Genomic DNA, 25676 nt, shown 5'->3' on the forward strand with positions numbered 1-25676 from the left:
TCAATTTCTCTCTGTCCTATAAAAAAAATTGAAAAAATGGCCACAGGAGCAGTGAATTAGTAATTCAGGCACTGAAGCCCTGAAACAATAACCCTGGAGGGGAAAGAAGAGAAATGAAAAGAAAAGAAAAGAAAAGAAAAGAAAAGGAAAGGAAAGGAAAGGGAAAACAAGAGAAAAATGAGAGAAAAGAAGAGAAAAGATAAGAGAAAAGATAACAAACCACAAAGTTTTCTTCAAAGAGAAACCCTATACTCTTAGCAGTCAGCTCTATCAGGAACAGTAGAATAGACCCCTTTGTGGGTCTAAGCAGACCTTGTCCTGAACTTGGATCAACAATGGTAGAGAATGTTCCAACCTCCGAAGGGAGAATGGACAACATACTCTATGTTCCACTCAAGGAAGATGGGTCCTGAAATTGTGGCAGCTTGGAACGTTCCTACTCATTACCACAGAATGTGAGCTCAGATCCAGAAGGATGCAGAGGTCACATAGGCTCTTAAGCTGAATATGGGCCCCAGATCACATCAAATCAATGGGGTTTACAGTCAACAACATTTATACGCCTTTCCTATATTAGGGAGCTACTTTCTTCTCTGATGCAGCTTTCTGGTCCTTTTCCCAGCCATGACACCATCTCCCCAGACAATAACTTGAATCCACCTGCAGATCAGATTTTAGGCTTGGGGGGGAAAAAAAACTAGTATAATCACAGACCCTTTGGAATAGAACTAAAATAGGCCTACTAGCTATCTATAAAACAGAGACCCCTCTCCCCAAATTCTTCATCTGCACTATTCCAGCCTCTAGGTTCATGATTAGTCAACAACTTGTTTGGCTTTATATGTTAACTCTCTTTTCAGCCACCAGGTTCCAGATGCTACCACGATGCCAACCAGACTTCCCTGGACAGACAATCCCCCAATGTGTCCTGGACCCCTGCTTCCCCAAAGCCCCACCCCACTAGGGAAAGAGAAAGGCAGGCTAGGAGTATGGATCGACCTGTCAATGCCCATGTTCAGTGGGAAAGCCAGACCTTCCACCTTCTGCATCCCATAATGACCCTGGGACCATACTCCCAGAGGGATAAAGAATAGAAAAGCTGTCAGGGGAGGGAATGAGATGTGGAGTTCTGATGGTGGGAATTGTGTGGAGTTGTACCCCTCTAATCCTATGATTTTGTCAATGTTTCCTTTTTATAAATAAAAAAAAAAAGAAAAGAAGAGGAAAGAAGAGAAGAGAAAAGAAAAAACACACCACAACAGTTTTCTTCAAAGAGAAACCCTATACTATTAGCAGTCATTTCCTGTTCATTCCTCCCCTCAATTCCTGGTTATCACTAATCTATTTTCTGTCACTACAGATTGTCCTACTCGGACGTTTCATACATATGGGATCATAAAATATGTGGGGTTTTTTTTTGACTGGCTTCCTTAATTTAATATAAGACTTCTAAGGTTCATCCACAATGTAGCATGTAATAGAGTGCTACTCCTTTTTATTCCTGATTGATGTTTCACTGTGTGGGTATAGTGTATCTTATCCATTTATGGACATTTGGATTGTTCCCACCCTTTGGCTAGCACAAATAATACTGCCATGAATACTTATGCTTTTATGTGGACATGTGTGTTCATTCCTTTTGGGAATATTTCCAGGAACAGAATCACTGGGTCAAATGATAACTGTGTTTAATGTTTGAGGAACTACCATACTGCCTTTCCGTAGTAACCATTCTATTTTAGATACCCACTGGTAGCAACTGAGGGTTTCAAAATTCTTTACATTTTCACCAGTGGTTGCCATTATTGTAATCAATCTTAACACCATAAACTAAAAAATTTCACTCAAAGAATGAACACCATAAGGAAGGATTGTAAAGATCTAGATTTTCATATTATGGAGCTTTTTTGGTCATTGTATCAGAAAGAATTAAAGAAGTACCTTCAAGCTGTAGGATACTATACTAGGAAATGAGTTCTTTCAAGTTGTTTCTTGTGACTGTATTAAGTAAACGGGACATCTATGACTCAGATTTCCTTGGCAGATCAGGAAATATCTCAAGATCCAGTTCTGGTTCTACAAGCAGAGCAGCATGACCAAGAAATCTGTTATTTCCAATCACTGATGGTGGGAAGAGGCAAGTAATAACAGTCTGGGGCCCCTCAGTGAGCCAAGCAGACGGGAAATAGCAAAGCACACCCAGAATATCTGTAACTGACCTGAGCCTCCAGGTTCTGAATTAACACCAACCTTTAAACTCCCAACTGGTGACCTATTAGCCAAGTCTAAATTACAGAAGTGTTTAGTTCAGCCCAGAGTATTGCTTCAAATATTATTATCTGAATTCCTTTATACTCTTCAGTCTGTAATATCCCTCACCACTTTCCCTCCCTCCCCCATCTATCTATCTATCTATCTATTTATCTGTCTTTTCCTTTTTTATACCTGATCCATTTCACTCTGTTACATTGTCTGGCTTCTGGAGGTACTTGAATATGCACACCATAGGATGATGCTTCAGTCATGTGGCTAAGGTCTGGGAGCTACTCTCTTCCCTGATCCAGCTTTCTAGTCCTTTTCCCAGCCATGACACCATCTATCTCCCCAGACAATAACTTGGATCCACCTACATATCAGATTTCAGGATCGGGGAAAAAAAAGCTAGCATAGTCATGGGTCCTTTGGAATATAACTAAGGCCTATTGTCTACAAGGCTTCATCAGTAAAAAGCAGTTATTACACAGATAGTTGTATGACGTGCTACATAGGAAACAATTAGTGGAGGAGACCTACAGTATGAGGACCTTACAGAGTAAAATAAGCCATACTGGCACAAACAGATATTCATGTGGGCAACAGAGGCATACAGACCATGAAAGTAAGTGTGACGGAGGTCAGCACTGAACAAATGTATGGCTAGATTTCTGCTTATGTATGTGTTCTCTACAAAAAGCCTTCTTCCCACTTTAGTCCCAATAAAATTTGAAAATAGTTGTTAGTTATCTCTCCTTAACATGATTGGGAAGGCTTGTGAAATTAAGACTCTTCAGTGAAGCAAACATCTTCTCCTCCATTTAGACAGTTCACTTAAGGTAGGTGTAATCACTGAAATGAAGGACTATGTGACTAGGAAGGCTATGAAAAGGACAGCTCAAGCATCTCTAGATGCCATGGTATCCTGACCAGCTCTGTGACCTGCTAGTGCACACATTTTAAACTACTGGGAGTGCTGTTTGCTAAGGGCCCATTCTGAACCCTGCTGCAAACTATGGCCCTGGCTTGAATGGAACCTCCTTGCTCAAAGATTCCCTGATATGTTGCTCCAGAGAGTGTGGTGGGTCTGAGCTAATGATTGGACAGTGCATATTATAAAAACCCTAGACTCTTGCCACAAGGCAAGCAGTCCTATAGTGCCCTACCCACTTCAGATAGCCTTTTGGGGTGAAGGCACAAGTCAGATTTAAAAAAAAAAAATTTTTAATTTATTTAAAAGAGGAGACATTAACAAAACCATAGGATAAGAGGGGTACCACTCCACAGAATTCCCACCACCAGATCTCCGTATCCCGTCCCCTCCCCTGATAGCTTTCCTGTTCTTTAACCCTCTGGGTTAAAGACCCAAGGTCACTATGGGATACAGAGGTGGACGGTCTGGCTTCTGTAATTGCTTCCCTGTTGAAGATGGGTGTTGACAGGTTGATCCATACTCCCAGTCTGCCTCTCTTTCCCTAGTGGGGTGGGTCTCTGGGGTAGCAGAGTTCCAAGACACATTGGTGGGGTCATCTGTCCAGGGAAGTCTGGTAAGAATCATGGTAGCATCTGGAACCTGGTGGCTGAAAAAAGTTAACATACAAAGCCAAACAAATTGTTGAGCAATCATGGACCTAAAGGTTGGAATCGTGCAGATGAAGTGTTGGGGGGTACTCACTGCAGACTATTGTGTACTTCTGCTTCCAGGTATATATTTTGCCCTAGTTTATGGATACGTGTGAACACGTGCTCTATCTCACGGGACCTGTTCTATATCTAGGTTTTGGGACTTTGTTAGGAAGTGAACCGCTTGGAACGGAATTAGGGAATACTATGAAAGGAAAGGTCTCACCGGAGTAATGAAGCTGAAGAGTTGTCATCCCACACCTGAAGTCTGGGGACACTGTCTGAAGTGAAGCATGCTGAGATGATGCTCATTGCATTGATTAAGTAGGGGTTGGCAGATGTAATATTATTGGTGGAGGGTAGATAGCATAATGGTTATGCAAACTGACTCTCATGTCTGAGGCTCCAGAGTCCCAGGTTTGGTTCAATCCCCGCCCCACCATAAACCAGAGAGGAACAGTGCTCTGGTTAAAAAGAAAAAAAAAAAAAAGTCAGATTTTACTGAAACTATTTGCTTGGTTTCTTTCCCTGTGCCAATGTGTTTCTCTCATTTCCTTACAGATTTCATTTGTGAACACTTTCTCAAAAAATCACTTCTCAAAGGCTGCTTCTAGAAAACCAGATCTTGCCTATGAAGCTAGACTCATGAGATCTATGAGATCGTGTTAGTTGGCACAAAGTAGTAATATACTTGGCATTAGGTTTTTCATAGTTAAAAAATAACATCTCTGAGCTGTGACAGCCAAGATGACCCTCTAATAGTGCTTTTAAGGTAGTTTTATAGCACTTATGTTTCTGCCCAGTGCATGAGCCTGTTCAGTTCATACCCCAATCACAAAATTACTTTGTCATCAAACCACAGTACTTATAGCCCCTTCCATTACAGAAGTGTGGTCAGAACCACCTAAAGGTGGGATGGAGAGAAAGAGGAAAGAGGAATGAGAGAGAGAAAGATAAGTATGCTAATAATGATCTAGGCTAACTTATTAAAACATATAATTTATAAACAACAGGAGCTCAGAATGTCATAGAAGAATACATTCAAATAAAAAGCACTGCTATATTGATGAGGTTTATGTGTTAATGTACCACCTCTACTTCCATGAAACACATTCTACTTAGTCTTTTTCATTTCATAAAGCATCTTTCCCCCAGAACTTAAAAAGTCTATAGTGCACATGGTTTGTATTTGTTCCCTAGGATTGCAGTAACGAATCACCACAAACTGGGAGGCATAAAACAATGGAATTGAGGCCAGGGAGATAGCAGAGCAGTTTACACAACAGACTTTCATGCCTGAAGTAGCACAGGTTCCAGGTTTAATCCCTGGCACAACTATAAGCCAAAGTTGAGGAGTGTTCTGCTCAAATGAACAAAAGGGAGCAACACACACACACACACACACACACACACACACACACACACACAATGTCTATTTCCTCAGACTTCTGGATACTCAAAGTTCCAGATCGTGGTATATCGGGATTGTAATCCCTCCAATTCTGAGGAGAAGGGACTATTTTCTGCTTCTTCCAGTCTCACCTCTTTTAATGGTTGGTGACATTCTTTGACTGGTTGCTGTAAGACTCTCTGTTTTTTCTCCAGATGACATTCTCTTCTGAACACATTTTCTCTTCTGTTTGTCTGAAGTCTGCCTCTGACTCTTACTAGAACACTACCGCTGAATTTAGGGCACACACAAGAACTATCCCAACTTAGATTTTAAGACCTTCACAATCTGACAGTCTTTGAGATTGTTTTGGTGCCTAGCACAGTGTGTGTGTGTGTGTGTGTGTGTGTGTGTGTGTGTGTGTACACAACAACATCAAGATAAGGAGGGTTACACACATTTAAATGATCTATTGTGGGGCTGGATGGTGGCGCAGCTGGTTGAGAGCATACATTACCAAGCCCCTGCTCTCTAGATCCAGACAGGAAGCTTCACAAATAGTGAAACAGTGTTGCTGGTGTCTTTTGTTTTCTCTTTCTCCTCTTCCGTCTTAATTTTTCTCTAGCAAATTAAAAAATAAAAGTATGGGGGCCGGGTGGTAGTGCAGCAGGTTAAGCACACATGGCACTTTAATGAGGCTCCCTGCCTGCAGTGGGATCCTTCACATGTGAAGCAGGTCTGCAGGTGTCTATCTTTCTCTCCCCCTCTTTGTGTTCCCCTCCTCTCTCCATTTCTCTCTGTCCTATACAACATCAATGGTAACAGTAACAATAATGACAACAACAAGGGCAACAAAAAATGGGGAAAAATGGCCCCCAGGAGCAGTGTATTCATAGTGCAGGCACTGAACCTCAGCAATAACCCTGAAGGCAAATAATAACAATAATAAATAAAATTAAAATATTTTAATAAATGATCTAATGTGAGTATAGTTTTCACTTATACTCACATTAAACACCCAGTCTTGATCCTTTCAAATATTTTTATTAGTGATTCAATATTGATTTATAAAATTATAAGATAGTAGGGGTGTGGTCCCGGAGGTGGCACAGTGATAAGGCTTTGGATTCTCAAGCATGAGGTCCTGGGTTCGATCCCCGGCTGCACATGTGCCAGAGTGACATCTGGTTCTCTCTCCTCCTATCTTCCTCACTAATAAATAAATAAATAAAATATTTAAAAAAAGGTAGTAGGGGTATAAATCCATACTGTTCCCACCATGAGAATTCTACGTCCCTACCCTCTCCATTGGAAATGGTAGTAGTTCTCACTGCATAAGGTCCTAAGTGTGGGTTTACTTTATATATGTCTCTATAGATTGTCTATCTTGTTGTTGCTCATTTTGTCTAAGGGCCTGCCTTCACTTCCTTTCCAAGTCACACCTACACCTATTATTACTTCTAAGCATCCTTTTTTTTTTTTTTTTCCTCTTCTTTCTCAAATAAGAGAAATAGTGCATGGCTTCCTCTGGTGTTTTCCAAATTTGCCTCCCTTTCAGCAATGGTATAAAAATAAGATTCCTGGTGAAAGACATTTTAGGTCTTGATGGGATTGGGGTTCAGAACCCTCTGGTCATCTTCCTTTATCATTCCCCTTCTGGAAATATGGACCAAAATTCTTTTGGGGTGCATAAAGTGGGAGTTCTGGCTTCTGTAATTCTTCTCTGCTGGACATGGAAGTTGGCAGGTCAACCCATATCCCAAGCCTGTTTTTATCATTTCCTAGTGGGGTAGGGCTCTGGAGAGGTGAGGTTCCAGGATACTTTAGTGAAGTCATCTGCCCAGGGAGATCAGGATGGAATCATAGTAGTGCCTGCAACTTTGTGGCTGAAAGGCGGTAAGATATAAAGCAGGACAACATCTTTAATAAACATGAACAGAAAAGCATGAGTAGAGCAGATGAGAATAGTGACCTTAGGGTGGAAAGAGGCTAGGAAGTCTATTTTAGATAGGTTCCTCAGGGCCCATGCACAATCTTGATTCTTTAGGAACACTTGGAAGGTTCTTGATGAATTCTGATTCATAAGCTTGCCAAGCACAAATTGCTTCATGTGTAGAATGAGGTCAGAACTTCTTAACACAAGCATTTTATCTCTGAGTAAGTAGCCTTGCCAACGACGACCCAACATCTGCATGTCAGAGTAGTTGTGTTGTTCTCCAATCATGTAGATTATTCTCATTATACTTATGGCATATTTTGTGGTAGCATAATAGGTCATGGTGGGGGTTGAATTTTAAAGATCCAGAAATGCCTTGGGCCTCTTAAGGATGCTGATAGTAAATTAATTATCTATGGGAAATTTTCAGACAGATGGTGGATATGAAGGATTGAGACTTGTGTTGATTTTAGGAGAGAGATCAGTTACTCCACAGCTAATGCTATTTCTCCTTAAAAAACTGATGAACTGATATTAATTTATAAGTTAAAATTTTGAAGGATAAACTAATTGTGACTGAAATGGAAAAATATTAATCTTTGAAACAGATTATGGTGTTTTTTTTTTTTTTTAAAGATATAGCTGTTTAAGAAGATACAGATGTTCTGGCCATCTTTGAAATATTACTTTAGAAAGGCTCACATACTGCTCAGCATATTATTCCACACATACTTTTAAAAGCACTTAAGTAAAACAAACAAAAAATGTTAAAAATTAATTACCAAACATAAAAAGATATGCAGCCATGATGAAAGAGTGGAATGTGAAATAAATTGACTTGTTAGATTACATACTTTCTTAGATTACAAATATGGTTATGCCTTCTTTGAAGGCAGTCATGATTTAAACTATTTATATTAATTATCTACAAGCTGTAACCTATATGCAAAGAAGCTTAAATTGAAAAAAATCATTTCATTTTATTTATAACAACGGATTACTTTTCCTGAGATGTTTGAAGAATTGCCATGACATTTTTCATCTTTATTATAGTATACTTTACACTCTAGCCTGAAAAATTGGTTAACTATAAAACTGTAAACTTCCTGAGGGCGAGGACCTTAAGTTTCTTCCTTTTACCCCCTCTTTTTTACTTTTTCTTTTCTTTTCTTTCTTTCTTCTTTTTTTTTTTTTTTGTAATTTCCATATGCTGCCTAGTACTATGTATGATAAATAACAGACCATAGTAAATGATGACTGAAATGCAATTCACACTTCAAGAAGACAGGGGAGCTAAATCACAATGGCTAAACAAGGTCCTTAGTGATATCTGACACTGTGGAGAACTATGAATCAATCTTATGCTTTAAGTGTGTTACCATCCCCTCCCATTCATATGTTGAAACCTAAGTCTGATGCTATTTGAGGTGGAGACTTTCGGAAGTGGTTAGGGTGGTCAGGGGTGTGAAGCCCTCAAGAATGGGAATAATGTCCTTACAACAGAAGTTCTAGAGTTTTCTTTCTTCTTCTGCCACGTCAGAAGCTACTGTTTATGAACCAGGAAGAAAATTCTTATCTGCTTCTGAATTTGCAGCTGCCTTGATTTTGTATTTCCCAGGCTCCAGAACAGTGAGAAATAAGTATATGTTGTTCATCGGTCATTTAAACGATATTTTTATAGCAATTTGAATGGACTAAAATACTATAGTTTTGGTTACCTGCACAATATATAATAGAACCTATTAAACCTAAAGGCAGTCCCTATGCTAGTACCTTGTATTGCCTAGGACTTGGAAATTCTGCCTTTTTACTTCATAAGTCCATCAAGAATTTGATCACATTTACCCAATAGTACTTAGGGAGGTAATGCAGGGGAAACGAGTTTCTGCTGTCAGTTTCCTGTTACTCCATTTTGAATGTACCTTTCATGACCTCTAAGGAAACAGAAAGAGGGAACATAGAAATCAGTAAGAAAGAAAAATATAAATTTTGATACATGAAAGAATATAGTGGGCTAGAAAAAGCAGAAGAAAAAAAATTAAGGAAAACCACGAGGCTGACAGTATTTTAACTTAAGGAAAAAGTTAAAGCTTACTTTATTGTAATTTTTTTCAAGTTCTCCTAAGAAAGATTACTATAACGTAATTTTCTCTAAAGTTAATAACTTTTGGCCTTCATATATGTTTTATTAATGAACATTGAACTGTAACCATTTTACTCACAAATGAGTATGAAATAATGCATCTATAGTACAGATTCTTATTACCTTGAATATTAAGGTCCAGAAATACTTTCTATTGGTGTGGTTGTTGCCAGCACTACCTGGTCTGTCTGAGACAGCTTGAGATGTCTTCCATCATTAGACTTTGGACTTGCAGTCTTTGATGCCTGTTTTAAAAAGGACTTTTTTTTTTAAAGAGAGAACAAAGAACTGTTAAACAGCACTTCTTTGACTGATGCTGTGCCAAGGACTGAACTCAGGACTTTGTCTTGGCAAGTCCTGCACTCTACCATTGAGCCATCTCCCCAGCTAGACCACTTTCCCAACTGTAGAAGCTTTTGTTTTCCTATGTTCTTACATTTCAAAGGACAGTCAATGAACCAGAATGGTGGTATCACTTTAAAGCTTATAAATTTTCAGACACTAAGCAAATCACTATATTCAGGTTTGAGAAACAGGTTTTTAAATATGTGTGTGTGTGTGTGTGTGTGTGTGTAATTTATTTTATTTTGGATAGAGACAGAGAGATATTGAGGAGGAAGTGGGAGGGAGAGAAAGAAAGAGAAAGAGAGACACCTGGAGTACTACTTTACTGTGAACATCCTTCACCTGCAGCTGGGTACTTGGGGCTTAAACTAGGATCCTTATGCATTGAGTATGTGTGACCTATGGGATGCTCTACCACCAGGCCCTGAGAAGGGTTTAGCTCTTATGTATCACATGGTTCCTCTACAACTCCACTTTATGAAAGAAATAAGTTCTACCCTTCCCTGTTTGTCTTTGTAATCTTTCTTCCTTCCTTTTCTCATCCATGTGTAAAACATAGCACTAGGTTCCATATGTAATAGATGCTTCATAAACACTGAATCAATTGGCATTATTGCCAATTTGAACTCCTTCCTCCTTCAGTTTCTTAGCACTGTTCAACCATTCTTTTTGCTTTACCACACATTAGCTGCAGAAATATTCTTACTCCATTCATGAATGGCATTTGGCATATACAGGATTCTAGGCTTCTGGATATATTGTTGGTAATAAAATGAACTTGTTAACTCCTTCAGTTTCATTGCAAATGGCATGGCCTTGCCATTTACAGTTGAGAATAGTTGATAATGGTTGCTTCAGTCCAGCAGCTCTCAAGGAACTGAATTCTGGCACCAACCACCTGAGTATGGGGTTCAGATGACTGCAGCCCTATCTGACACCCTTAATGACTGTGAGAGATCCAGAAGTAGAGAATCCAGTTAAGATGGCCAGATTCCAGATCCACAGAAACTATGTGATAATAAATGTTTGTATTTTAAGCCATTAAACATGGGAGTAATTTATTAAATAGAAACAGGTAGGCAAGGCCATAGAGTCAAATAATTGGCATGTTTTGTCAACATGTTTTCTAGTACCTGAAAGATATTATCTTAGATATTTATTGAAACTGGGTGACTCATATATGAACATCTTTGCTGATACTGAGAAATTAGCAGCTATGGGCACTAGTCACTGTTTTCTCAGTGTGGAAGGATGTTCTAACCTTTCCTGTGTCTTGACAGGTATAGAAATGATAAGATATATAAAAATCACTCTATGAATGCCTCAGGAAGCTCATTGCTAAAAGGGACTAGGTTAGGGAATTTTAACCATTCCAGATCCACCTTGAGCAGAATATATCAACAACCTACCCACAGGATAAAATGGGAATCTCTGTTCACTGGTAATGGTAACCTCTGAGTTAAGACATACAACCGAGGCTTGACCAACTTTGAAACTTGAGCTAGTGATAAGAAAATGAGGAGAAACAGAAATGAGAGCACACAGGTGGAGGTGGCATCTGACAGTGGATTTTATGACCCCTGGTCAGTCTATTTATGCTGCCTCTATGTCTTTGGTTTTTTTTTTTATGTTTATTTATTGGATAGAGACAGCTAGAAACTGAGAGGGTAGGGGGAGATAGAAAGGGAAAGGAACAGAAAGACACGTGTAGCCCTGCTTCACTTCTCACAAAGCTTTCCCCCTGCAGGTGGAGACCAAGGGCTTGAACCACAGTCCTTGTGCATTGTAACATGTGCGCTTAGCCAGGTGTGCCACCACCTGGCCCTGTCTTTGGTCTTTTATCTGTTTCCAGGCCTGGTTATCCAGCTTTCTGATCCATATTGCAAGCCAGTTAATATTTTTCCAAAGAATTTCATCTTCTTGAAAAAGTCAGAATTGGTTCCTATTGGCTGATATCAAGAAGTCCAGAAAATAGAGATATTTATATACCTGTATATAAATATTATAATAATACATGGTAAAAACTGAAAACAGGCATAAAATGTGGCTGGTTAAGTTCATGGATAATATATATTTACCATTTATATACAAGTCTAATATTTTTATAACAAACACTTTTGAGTATGCCTTATAATTGTTCATTATAGAAACATTTCTCTCCCTCCTTTTTTTTTTTGTCATTCTGGGGTCTTGCACATATGTGATTCTACCACTCTTGAGCCAGCTTTTAAATTTCTTTTCTTTTAGACACACACACACACACAGACAAAAGAAAAAGCATCACAGTTCTGTGTGACCATCAGTGGAGTTCCTCCAGGACTCCATGTCATATTCCCATATGGTACTGGGGCTTAAATCCTGGGCCTCAGATATGATAGAGAAAGATTTCTCTTGGTTCTATAGAAACACTTTCTGATTTTCCTTCATGCTATTTTGGCACTTACTTGGCCTAAAGAATTATTGTATACTATCCTAATAATAAGCACATCATACTCACTTTTCTATTTCTTCAAAGTTATATTTTATGAGGACTTATAATACTTATTTTAAGCCTATGCCAGAGGGCTAGAGGGAGTAGTTGTGAATAGGGCCTAGTAGTCACTGATTAAATGAGAAAGAAGGGGTGACTCCCCCCCCCCAATTTGATGAGGCTTCTTTTAGAAAGTTCATACCCAGAGGTGTTATATGAAAAAAAGAGGGGGGCAGGTAGTAGTGCACCTGGTTGAGGACACACATCACAGTGCTCAAGGACCCAGGTTCAAGCCCCTAGTCCCCACCTGCAGGGGGAAAGCTTTGTGAGTAGTGAAGCAGGGCTGCAGGAGTCTCTCTGTCTCTCTCTCTCTCCCTATCTGTCCCTTCCCTCTTAATTTCTCTGTCTCCATCTTCTTCTTCTTCTAGCGTTTGCCCTTCTTCTGTAGCCAGTTAACAGCATCAGGTTGAGCCTGATGTAAAGTTTCGAGACCTCCTTTGAATCTGGAGAGGTGGCAGTCATTGACTATGTGGGTCATAGTCTGTCTGTAGCCGCAGGGGCAATTCGGATCATCTCTGGCTCCCCAGCGATGGAACATAGCGGCGCACCGGCCATGGCCTGTTCGATAGCGATTGAGGAGGGCCCAATCATAACGTGCTAGGTCAAAGCCGGGTTGACGCTTGCAGGGGTCTGTGATGAGGTGTTTGTTCTTTACCTCAGCTGACTGCCAACTCTGTTTCCAAGAGACTGGAACAGAGAAGTTCAGTGTAGGCGTAGGAGACCAGATTGGGTGACGAGACGTCAAGCGTTGGACAGGGTGGGCGAAGATATCCGCGTATATTGGCAGGTCCGGTCGAGCGTAGACGTGGGAAATGAACTTAGATGATGCCGCATCCCGACGAATATCTGGCGGGGCGATGTTGCTAAGAACTGGCAGCCATGGAACCGGGGTGGAACGGATGGTTCCAGAAATGATCCTCATGGAGGAATATAATAATTTGGAATTGACCAAGTGGACATGGGGGCTACGGAACCATACTGGGGCACAGTATTCTGCAGTGGAATAGCATAATGCCAGAGATGATGATTGTAGTGTGGAAGCGCTCGCGCCCCATGAGGAGCTGGCCAGTCTCCATCTAATAATAAATAAATAAAAATATTTTTTAAAAAAGAAAAAAATCAAACAAATATCTAATATGTGTTCCTGCAGTCCTAATTATTTTCAATATGTAACAATTTCTTTAAACTAGTCTCTTTATGTTGAGCATTTGGTTTGTTTCTATATTTTATCTACCAGTATCTGTTGAATACTTTCAGGTCTATATCCTATGTTTTTGATTTGCTACTTGGCTTTAATTATTGGGGGCATATGTTAAAAGATGAACACTTTTATATCACTTTTTTAAAAAGTGACTCACACAGTAGAACTAGGACTCAGATTTGCGTCTCAGGTCACTATGTGGGTGCATCTGTAGGTGGGAATTTCATCAGCAGCGGAACAGTGTGTCTCCTTATCTCTTTCCTTCTATATGTCTCTGTGTCTCATCCTTAATCTAGAGGAAAGGGAAAAAAAATGTCTTCTAGGAATGGTGCAATCACGTGAGCGCTGAAACCCAGCAATAATACTGGTGGCAAAATAAAACAAAACATTAAAAAATGATTAAAACATTGGCTACAAAGACATTGTCAATGTTCTCTGCCTATTGCTGTGACAAAGTGTCCATTTCATAGCATTTTCATTGATAGCCGCTAATCAATTTTCATTGATTAACTTCTCGAGATTTCTTTGGAGACCAATCAGTTCTCCCTATTAAACAAGTTTCTGACAAAATGTCAGATGATTCTATTATCTCAACCATTCTGAAGATATGTAAAGTTCTAAATGGTTTCTAAGTGTTGAGACAGAAAAAAAGGACATCATCATAAATAAAATCTTGATGACTACTTCAAGGAAAGTTGATGAAACTTGGAGTCCATTTATTCTGTCTTGGCTAGCCAACATTAAAATAGATCTTGGCTTACAATGAGTACAATGTAATTGTGATTTAAATGAAAGTTTCCGAACAATTTAAATACAATGATATTATGTAACATAAAGTGCAGCAGTTTGAAAAGTCATCAAACAATAGGTTAGATTTGTCTGATTTTTTTTTTTGAAACTAAGCAACAACAAAACATTCAGTTGTATAGGTAACTGAGGGGAAAATTAACCTGAATGGATTTATTAGTTTGGTGAGACATTGAGGGTCTTCAATCAGATCATAATTTAATGTGAGTGCTTTGCCAGGTGCGCCACCACCAGCCCACAAGATCACTATACAACCTTTTCACTTCAAAATAATGTTCTATTCAGCAAAACAGTCCATTGCTTATTTGACCAATTATCATCATACTATATTTGGAAGCAAACAAAATTGTTCCATATTACCAGTTAAAGAAACGAGTGGCTCCCAAGTTCAGTCCCTAGCACCACCATAAGTTAGAGCTGAGCAGTACTCTGGTCTTTTCTCTTTGTGTCTTTTGCTCTGAGTCTCGCTTTCTCATTAAAATAAAAACAAAATAAAATATAATATTTTTGGACATATATTCCATGGAATACTATTCTGCTGTCAAAAAAGATGATACTGTGTCCTTTGAGACAAACTTGACAGAACTGGGGGTGATTTTGCTTAGTGAAATAACTAAAGAGATGGAAGATAACTACCAGATAGTTTTACTTATATGTGTCATCTAGAGATCTAATTTACAAAAACTTGCAAAAAAAAAAAAGTAGAAAGAAAGATCCAAACAAAACAGAAGCAAGTAAATTGTTAGTAAGACTTATGAGAACTATGGTGATTATCTTTGGGAGGCGGGAGGGTGAGGATACAGAAATTTGCTGATGGTGTGGTGTGGATACACCACACATTGTAATCTTACACTCTTGTAACAATTAATAACAAACAAAAATTTTAAAAAGAAAAAAAAAGAAACGAACGGCTTAAAAAAAGAAGTAGTGAAAACAAGATAGCATTATTAGGTTGGGTCAGAGATCAAAACTTGGCAACCTGTGCCAGATTAGTTGACCAAGCAAAGCACTTTATTGGGAACTGCAAAGTAGGAAGTCCTATTTTTGATTCTGCCGACCTCTGTATTTCCTTTTTTTAAAAATGGACACTTTTTTAAATTACCTAACAAAGAGGTCTGTTATGAAAATTAATGGGTTTGTTTATAAAGTGTTTTGACGTCGCTAGGAGCCCTTCCTAAGTACATTTATAACTTTGTACCCGGATAATTCATGTTCCAGTTCTTTGAAGATATGCCCGTCTTTATCAGTAATCTTAATGTGACACCCTCTAGCACTATAAATTCACTTGAGTCCTCATAACATCAATAAATGGTCACTATTTTCAGTGGGAGAATGCCTTTAGAAATGACTCATCTGATACATGTTAAGCTATTAAACAATCAAGTGTGACGAGTAGTATCTTCCTAAAGAGGGAGGCGGCGAGCAAGGGACCTGAGAGGGGGCCTAAGTTCCCAGCAGAGTCCACGAACTCCGCAGCCTGCTCACCTCCAGGACCCGGCTGGGGCTGCCGGAGCCCGGGTGGCTCTACTCTCCCGCTTGGCGGCGGCCCCAGCGGGGCTCGATTACTTTCGCCTGGGCGAGAAGCCGCACCGGCGCTCCAGCGGGAACCCCACCGTGTGGAGGTGGGGCGTCGACAACAAAAAGAAGTAAAGTCAGAGGAGGAGGAGGAGGAGGAGGAGGAAGAGGAGGAGGAGGAGGCGGTGGAGGAGGAGGCGGTGGAGGAGGAGGCGGTGGAGGAGGAGGCGGAGGAGGAGGAGGCGGAGGAGGAGGAGGAGGATCTGTTGGGGAGGGCGGCGGGCTCCTAGGAGGAGGAGGAGGAGGTAGAAGGAGAAGAGAAGCAGGGGCCTCCGGAGGGGGGCCAAGCTCGGAGCCCCGGCTCTTGTCGGCGAGCAGCAAAGCCGCCCCGCGAGAAGGGAAGAGCGCGCCTGGTCCGCGCCGCCCACGACGGACAGCTAGCGGGGACCCCAGCTGCCCGCGGGACCGCCCCCCGCCGCCCGCACTCCTCCGCCCCTCGCGCCGCTCTCGCGCCTCCGTCCCCGCCCCTTCGCCCAGCGCCGCCCGCGCGCAGCGTCTCGCTCTGGCCCGGCCCGCCCGCCCGCCCGCAAGGAAACAGCCGCGAGAGCAGCGGCCGCGGCGGCCGCCACCGCGCCTTAGTCTCTCCCGCGCTCCCGCCTCGCCCCTGCCCTCCGCGCCGCGTCCCCGGCCCACGCTCCGGCCAACGTTCTCTCGGGGCCCCCGGGTTTCGCCGCCCACTTCTCGGTCTCCGAGCCCCGTAACCGTCGCGCTCTCTCCCCGGGCGCGCGGCCCGCCGCCTGCTTCCGGGGCGGGCGGACTGGGTGCCTGGTGCCGGCGGCCGCAGCGACAGCGCCCCCGGGAAGCAGAGGAGGAAGGAGAGAAGAGGCAGAGGTGGCCGCGGGCCGAGTCGCGGCCGGGATGTCCGGGCAGCCGCCGCCTCCGCCGCAGCACCAGCAACAACAGCAACAGCAGCAGCTGCCGCCGCCGCCGCCGGCGGCCGTGGCCCCAGTCTCCGGAGTCGTCCTGTCCGCGCCGCCGGTGGTCAGCGCCGGCTCCTCACCGGCCGGCTCCCCCGGCGGCGGCAGCGGCTTGGGGGCCGCGGCGGCCGCTCTGCTCCTCCACCCGCCGCCGCCGCCGCCGCCGCCCCCGGCCACCGCGGCCCCGCCGCCGCCGCCCCCGCCGCCCTCCTCGGCGGCTGCCCCGGCCAGCGCGCCCCCAGCGCCCCCGGGCCTCGCTGCGGGCCCCGGCCCGGCCGGAGGTGTCCCGGCCCCAGCTCTGGCTGCGGGCAGCAGCGCCGCGGCCCCTTTCCCACACGGGGACTCGGCCCTGAACGAGCAGGAGAAGGAGCTGCAGCGGCGGCTGAAGCGCCTCTACCCGGCCGTGGACGAGCAGGAGACCCCGCTGCCTCGGTCCTGGAGCCCGAAGGACAAGTTCAGCTACATCGGCCTCTCTCAGAACAACCTGCGGGTGCATTACAAAGGTACTGGGCGTGTGTCCTCGGGTGGGAGTGGGGCCGCCGACCCGACGTGTCTTGTGGCGGCTGCCGAGTCTCGACTTGCCCCCACCCCACCCCACCCCCTCCCTCCGTCCGAGGGGACCCTCCGCCCGCTCTGCGCCTCCCTCCGAGGGTGGGTTTGGGGTCACGGTGAAAGGTGGCGTGGCGAGAGAAAGGGGCAGGAAGGAAGGTGAGTAGAATGCTCCTGGGGTATAATGGAGCTGGTGATCCTAGGCCGGGAGTCGTTTGGACACCTTGAGGGAATCCAGGATGACAGGACATAACTCGCTTTCTGATTTCCCTTGCATCTCAGTCTTTTAAGAGCTTGGGTAGAGGAGTCTATAGCTTGGGAGTTGGGTTACATTGTTCTCCAGGTGGTGATGGGTCAGGCTTTCTCTTCTTACGTGTGTGTGTGTGTGTGTGTGCGCGTGTGTGTGCGCGCGCGCGTGTGCATGAGTGTGTGTGTGAGAGAGAGAGAAAGCTTGGGGGGGTGGTGGTGGTGGTGGTGGTGCTGGGGTGACTGGTGGGTGGGGGAGGCACGATTCTCAGGTCTGATTTCTAACTAAGGAAGAGCCAAGGATATGTAAAAGGAGGAGTAATCACTGAGGGATTTTGTCCAAAATTAGGCCAGAGATTGTTTAGGGGGATAATAAGGACAAGGGTTGCCCAAGTTAGCCTTCCATATATAAGCAACTGGAAGGGTAAGAAGGAAACCTCAGGAGTACACTGGTTCTTAAGGGAGCAGAAATCTACCTCCCGGTGATTGGTCCTGCCCTATATTTACGTGTTTTAATATGAAGCATTGTTGAAAACAAAGATATTACAGATATGACTTACTATGTTAAAGAAAATTAGTGCGTATCTACACCTGCAGTTGAAAAAAAAAGCAACAAATAAACAAAACAGTGTTTATTCCCCTCCTCCAGTTGTCTCATCTATGTTAAAACAAAGCATTGGACAAATCATTTTGTTTATGAAATCAAGTCGCTATGGAAAATTTTTGAAAGGCATCTCAAAATTAGTAGCAAGCTTCAAGTTTACTCCTCTGGGGAAAAACAAAATCAATCGAGTGTTATCAATCTGTCTGAAAACAAATCCAGCTTTTTTTTAGGCCCCAAACCCGAAGCAGGAGCTTTTACATTCAAAGCAGCCTCATTTTGATTGGCCACAAAAGAAGGGTCTTACTCAGATTGAAACGACATGTATGTAGAAGGTATAAACAACATTGTGGTTAAATTCTTAAAGTATTCAGTTCTGAAATTTGAGAAGAACCTTTGATAAATAAGTAACTGTTTAATCAGAGGAGAATGGCTACAGACGTCTAGACCAAATACATGATTTGGCTTTAGAGAATCCTGAACAAAAAATAGGCCTTGCTGAATATATTCCTCATTTTTCTTCAGAGACTCAGAGATTTAGAGCAGTGCTTTCAATTTTCTATTCCATAATTTAAATGGCTGAACTTTTCAAAATATTCGACCTTCACTTTTCCTTAAGTTAGGACATTTTTCTAATGCTCTGTGAATTTTGTTTTTTAAATTTTTGTCAGCATTGCTGTTATGAAGTGTTTACTATTAATCTAGCTACCAGAATACTTTTGTTAGACTTGACAAAACTTTATTTTAAACTTACAAGTTGTGATTAATAATTAACATAAAATCAAGTGGCAGAGGATATGGATAATTACTGAAAAACAAATCCTAGCTTCCCAGAACCCTGCAGTCATTTGTGATTTTAGGCATATTACAGATAAGACAGGGCCTCTGTTTTCTTCCTGCCTGATGTGTTGAGCTGAATGGCTGGTAAGAAATTTCTATGATGCCTAAGAGACATAGTCCCTTTAGTGACCTGATTAGTTTTAGTACCTCCTTTTACATAGAATTGATGATTTGAGTTGTAAGAAAGTGCATGCTTATGTGGTTGGAGTTTGGAAAGTGGTTGGAGTTTGGAATATTTATGACAATGCTGTCTCATTATTTTCCCTTTTGGCATCTATTACTTTTTGTTGTGTAATAACAAGATTCACTTTCTAGAGACATAACTCCCATAAACACAAACCTTTATTTCTGGAAGAACAGATTTTTGTAATCATCCTTTTTCTATTTTTCTCCTCTCCTGTTTTCTCTTTGTCTTTCCCTTCCCTATCACAGTTGGACTACCCCCCTTTCAGTTCCCTGTTTCTCATGTCTTGTTATTTTAATGTTTCTCCCCCCCCCCTTGTTTTTTCTGTGTCCTAAGTGGACTACACTGAATGTACTAAGCAACTCTATCATGATAGCAAGGGAAGGTAGCAAAGGGGGAAGTGTCATAGGTAGTGAGTAATACAACTTTGAAGTCACAAAATAAGGAAAGTGAATTTCATTTAGTCCATTAGTGTGCTACATAGATTTTTACCTAAACTGTTTTAAGATACTTTTAACATTAAAAACTGTCCATAGACTATTTTGCATGTTAAAGAATTTCAGAGAATTAATGATAAGCTGTTTTCTAGAACAGTCAAGATTTTCCTTTGAAATGGAAATAATCTTGGTTTCTTCAGGAAAAAAAAGTTGCTTATTTTATGAGAGAGGGAATGAGGAGAGGGAGAGAACTAGAGTGTCACTCTGGCTTATGTGATGCCAGGGCTGGTACTTGAAATCTGGACCTCCGGCTCCAGAGTTTAGTGCTTCATCTGCTTCTCCATCTCAGGGCCTACAGTCTTGGTTTGTTTTGCTCTGAACATAATTCTGCTTTTAAGTGTTCTTTTTTTTTAAAGTTGGAATGATCAATTTTTTTCAACACTCTACATACAATTCTTCAAATGATTTAGAGGGATTTACATTAATGTCATCTATGTAGCAAAGTTGATTAGTTTGCGTTGGGAAAGCAAGATGTGTATGCTTTATGTTAAATTTTTAAAACTTTTAGTCATAGAGCATCTATTGAAACTCTCAGGGATGGCCTCTGTAAATTTTTGTCAGCATTGACTAAGTTCACATGTGACAAGTTTAGAATTATTTATAACTTATTTCCAGTTTTAAGACTATTTCATTGAATATGATAGTGAATTTAGTTAGTCTATTTCAGTTATAGACTGTATTTTGTTTCTGTGAAGTTATCACTGTATACTTTATAAAACTCTTGATGCTTGTTATGTATGTGCACAGTAGCGGATTTGCACAGGATGGTGGAATTCTCATTCTAAATGTGAAAAAGTGAGAGTACCTGGAGGTTAGATTTATCCAATCACAAGCAAGCCAGAGTTGGAAACTAATTTTCATAAACTCTAGTGTTATTGCCATTATGCTGTATTTTAATTTGTATGAAGCTTAATATCTCATGATGTGTAATTCAGTGATCACATTTAAAGCCTTTTGAAAACCAATTGACATTAAAAGTACTGCCTTAGGAAAAGTGAAATAGTGAATTGCACTAATTTTAAAAAATGTATCTGTGGGCCTGGTAGTGGTGTACATGTTACAGTTGGAGTGCATATGTTAAATGAGCAAAGACCCAGGTTCAAACTGTTGGCCCCCACCAGCAGGAGGAAAGCTTCACTAGTGGTGAGGCAGTGCTATGGATGTCTTCCTTTCCTTTCTTCCTGGCTCTTTCCCTTCCTTCTTCTGCCCCTCTCTGTTTTCCCCTTCCCTCTCAGTTTCTTTCTTATTTCTATCCAATCCAGTAAAAAACAAAATTACATGAAAACAAACGCTTCTTTTAAAAAGATTTATTATTAAGAAAGAGAGAGGGAGAACTAGAGTACCACTCTGGCATATGTGAGGCCAGGGGTCAGACTTCCAAACTCATTCTTGGGAATCCAGTGATTGATCGACTCTGTCACCAGCAGGGCTTTGAATTACACTTTAAAGCACTTTTACTTTATTCTATTTTTAATTTTTAAAAATTAGTTACTTAACCATGTTTCACAAAATTATAAAATTCCAGGGGTATATTTTCACACATACACATAGTGTAAGTCAGTATAGCCTCCACCAAAGTCCCCCCCACCACCACCATAGTTTTCACATGAGTTTGATTACCTTTTTTTGCAAGTTCATTTTTCCCCTTAAAGGTGTATTTGTTAATAAGAAACAGAGCATCACTCTGGCACATGGAGTGCTAGGGATCAAAATTGGAACCTCATGCCCCAGTACCCAATGCCCTATCCACTCGGTCAACTTCCAGGCCACTCAAGTTCATTTGCTTTATTTATCTATATTCCACATGTGAAGAAAACTATTCAGTAGTTTTGTTTACTTATTTCATTGCCTCCAGTACCATTCATTCTGTTCTAGCTGATACAATCTCATCTTTTTTGCTTGCATAGAGTGTTATATTAAATACATATCCCATAATTTTTTAATGATGCTTTTCTTTTTTAATATTTATTTATTCCCTTTTGTTGCCCTTGTTGATTTATTGTTGTAGTTATTATTAATGTCATCATTGTTGAATAGGACAGAAATCTAGAGGAGGGAGAGACAGAGAAGGGGAGAGAAAGACACCTGCAGACCTGCTTTACCGCTTGTGAAGCAACTCCTGTACAGGTGGGGAGCTTGGGGCTGGAACCGGGGCCCTTATGTGGGTCCTTGCACTTTGGGCCACCTGTGCTTAACCTACTGCTCTACTGCCCGACTCCCCCATAATTTCTTTATCCAGTTGTCTGTCAGTTGGTATTTAAGTTGCTTCCATATGTTGGCTATTGCAAGCAATGCGAACATAAGAGTGTCATATATTTTTTCAAATTAGTGCTTCCATGTCTTTTGGGTATATGGTTAGGAATGATATTGCTGGATCGTAAGGAAATTCTATTTTTATTCAAGAACTCTTCAGACTTTTCATTAGGAGCTGTGCCAGTTTGTCTCCCCAAACCGTGTCAGTGTTTTTTTTCTCCATATCCTTGCTAACACTTGATATCTTGTTTTGTTGGTGTGGGCCATTCTCATAGGTTGAGGTGATACCTCATTGTGGTCATAGCTTGCATTTCTCTAGTCGTAAGTGATGTGGAACATCTTTTTATATGTCTGTGGACCATCTAAATGTCTTCTTTAGAGAAGTCTTTTTAAGTTGCACTTTCTTTTTTTTGCCTCCAGGGTTCTTGCTGGGACTTACTGCCTGCACTAGGAATCCACTGCTCCTGGAGGCTATTTTCTTCCCTTTTGTTGCCTTTGTTGTTTATCATTGTTATTATTGTTGCCATTGATGTTGTTGTTGAATAGGACAGAGAAAAATCGAAAGAGGACAGGAAGACGGGGAGAGAAAAGACACCTGCAGACCTGCTTCACCGCCCTTGAAGTGACCCCCCCTGTAGGTGGTGACGGGGTGGGGTGGGGTGGGGGTCTCGAACCAGGATCCTTACCCCGTCCTTGGTGCTTTACACCATGTGTGCTTATCCCGCTGCGGTACCCCCGGGCGCCCGAGTTGCACTTTTTCTTTTTAATTTATTTATTCATTCCTTTTTGTTGTTCTTTTTTTTTTTTCTTTTGCTGTAGTTATTGTTGTTGTTGGATAGGACAGAGAGAAATGGAGAGAGGAGGGGAAGACAGAGGGGGAGAGAAAGATAGACACTTGCAGGCCTGCTTCACCACCTGTGAAGCGACTTCCCTGCGGGTGGGGAACAGGAGGCTTGAACCGGGATCTTTACTCCCGTCCTTGCGCTTGGCGCTACGTGCGCTTAACTGGCTGCGCTACCGCCCGGCTTCCCAGAGTTGCACTTTTTAATTGAAGCATTATTCGTGGTATTTAGTTTAACAATCGGGTTGGTATGGTAGAATAGGTCATTTTGCACTTTTGGTGTACCTAACACCATTAGGCCTGGAATGCTTCCTAAAAGTAATGCTTATCCGGGGGTCGGGCGATAGAGCAGTGGGTTAAGCACTGTGGGTTAAGCGCAGGTGGCGCAAAGCAAAGCACCAAGGACAGGGGTAAGGATCCCGTTTCGAGCTCCCGGCTCCCCACCTTTAGGGGAGTTGCTTCACAAGCAGGTGTGCAGGTTGTCTGTCTTTCTCTCCCCTCAGTTTTCCCCTCCTCTCTCCGTTTCCCTGTCCTATCCAACAACGACGACATCTATAACAACAACAACAATAACTACAACAATAAAACAAGGGCGACAAAAGGGAATAAGTAAATGTTTAAAAAAATCTTTCCAAAAAAAAAAAGAACGCAGATAAAAAAAAGTAATGATTATCCAATGTCTTGCACCTCTTAAGATTAAACAAATATCTCAAATATTTGCTTGTCTACTAATACCAATATCTTTTAAGATTATAGGGTTGGTTTTACTGGAAAAATTCTTTCATGAGAGGAAGGAAGTGTAGAAGAGACTAGTGAAATACATCAGGTAGAATTGGTGGACTTTGATCCAGATAAGGCAAGATGGAACCATTACAATGGAGAAGCTAATGAGAATGTTGAGAATCATCCTTTGGGTTGGTGTTTGGTGTCAGACCTGTTAATGGGGCTGCTGAGTTAGCATTGATTGCTACTATTTTATGTACAGTAAGTAATGAGTGATTAACTACAGTCAGTATTCTCACTATTTGGAATTGTTTTTGTTTTAATACTCATTTACTGTAGTGGTTTTAAAAATTAGTAAGTTCAAGTATAAAAGTTTAACCAGCCAAAGGATTCTGGAGATGATATAAAAAGTTTCTTAAAATCAAGGAATTTCAGGGCTAGGGATGTGGCTCAGCAGTAGGGTTCCTGTCTTGCATGGGTGAAGCTGGAGTACATGGAGAGACAGCTCCATAGATGGCGACTTCCTTTGTCTCTGTCTCTTCTTTCTCCTCACCCTCCCTCTGTTTCTCTCACTAAGAAAAAAGTGTGTGTGTGCACGCGCGCGTTGATGAATAAAGGGATTTACAGAACAAACTGAACTTCTTCAGAGGAATCTTTGCCAAATTTGGGGGAAATTTAGCTTTGAGACAATACAGTTTTGGGGTCAAGAGATGCTCACCCCCTAGAGTGAATATAAAACTGTCTGAGGACCCGCGTTTGTTTTTTGTACTATGTCATTTTATTTATTTGATTTGTTTTTTATTGAAGTGATTCTGCATTATGTTATTAGTTTATTAGTTACAGGTGTACATCATTTAAAATTAATATTTGCATATATATTAAATTCATTTAAAATTTGGGGAAGTGTCTGAGATCAGCTATATAAATGTGTTAAAATTATGCTTTGTAAACATTAAATTTATGCGTGCTGCATGTCAAACTTAATCAATTTAAAAATTCTAAAATAATTTTTGAAAATGAGTCCTGATAAGATTTGACCAGGTTTATCAAGTACTGAAATTTTCTCTATAAAGTCTTCTAATAACAATCCCATATAGTAAGCATTAAACGAAGACTCGAGTTTAAATGCCAGCTGCCTCTGCCACACTGAAGCACCATCCTGAAGGGAAATTTCATGAATAGTAAATGGTGCTGTGATGTCTTTCCTCTCTGTCTCTCCCCCTGTCCCTTGCTTTCTATCTGGAAAAAAAGCAACAAGTTTCCTAGGAGAGACTTAAAACCCCAGTGAGGCCCTGATGAAAGGAGGTTGGCGAGAGCAAAAAACTAGTTAATGGCAATTAAGTTAATCTGATAATCATACTTATAGAAAAGTAGACAATTTGTCTTAGCCTTTATTCTTGGTTTTTTTAGAGTTTTTTTTTAAAAAAACATTTTGTTTTATTGATTAGAAACAGAAATCAAGCGAAGAAGGGAAAAACAGGTAGAGAGCAAGAGAGATATTTGCACTACTTCACAGGTTGGGAAGTATTCTTCCTACAAGTACAGACCAGGGGCTTGAAGATGGGTCCTTGCACACTGTAACATGTGCACTCAACTCAGTGCACCACCACCCGGCCCCTGTTTACTCAATTTTCTAGTGAATGTTAACTTCATGCCATGTTCTGAGAACTCAGGTGAATAAGATAGTCACTGAATTTAAAAAAAAGAAAAAAAGCAACTCAAAGGATATTGTGTATCAAGGAACAACTGGCTGGGAAGAAGATCCTGAGAGACTTTATCAAATAATTTATTGAATTTATATCTTACTTTGGGTGATGAGGAATTGTCAAAAGATTTTTAAATAGGAAGTAACTGGTTCATATTTAAATTACACAACTAATTAGAGATTGGGCTTATGACCAGAATTAGCAAATTCAACTAGAAGACTGTTGAAGCCGGTTATATAAGAAGTGCCTGAACTTGGTTCAGTGGTGAAGTGAAAAAGCAAAAATTAATTTTTGGTATTATATAAAGTATTATGAAGTAGTACTTACAAAGTTTATGATGGAATGATGGAGAGGAAAATTAAAGATGGTACTTGATTACAAGGAAATATTACAGTGTGATAGGAGATAAGTAAACATGAAAATATTCTATGATCTGACTTCACAGGAACCAGAAGTCAAAGAATTAAGACTTATGAAAGGGATAGGGCCAGTGACTCTAAATATCCCAACAACTGG

At 41.3% G+C, this 25676-nt stretch overlaps 2 protein-coding genes across 2 annotated transcripts in view; both read left to right on the plus strand.

Moving 5' to 3' along the window:
- The window catches only part of LOC132538201 (proline-, glutamic acid- and leucine-rich protein 1-like), a 43316-nt gene extending 27134 nt beyond the window's left edge, over positions 1–16182 (plus strand). The window contains exon 2 of the mRNA XM_060190804.1: positions 15597–16182. Within this exon, the coding sequence (XP_060046787.1) occupies positions 15597–16033 (437 nt within the window). The 3' untranslated portion in view covers positions 16034–16182. The remainder of the gene's footprint in view (positions 1–15596) is intronic.
- Positions 16183–16335: 153 nt separating this feature from the next.
- Positions 16336–25676, plus strand: part of RANBP9 (RAN binding protein 9) — an 84073-nt gene continuing 74732 nt past the window's right edge. The window contains exon 1 of the mRNA XM_007539264.2: positions 16336–17223. Coding sequence (XP_007539326.2) covers positions 16662–17223 — 562 coding nt within the window. The 5' untranslated portion in view covers positions 16336–16661. The remainder of the gene's footprint in view (positions 17224–25676) is intronic.

This window comes from Erinaceus europaeus, chromosome 4 (genome assembly GCF_950295315.1).
Source record: "Erinaceus europaeus chromosome 4, mEriEur2.1, whole genome shotgun sequence".
In the NCBI taxonomy this organism is placed as follows: Eukaryota; Metazoa; Chordata; class Mammalia; order Eulipotyphla; family Erinaceidae; genus Erinaceus; species Erinaceus europaeus.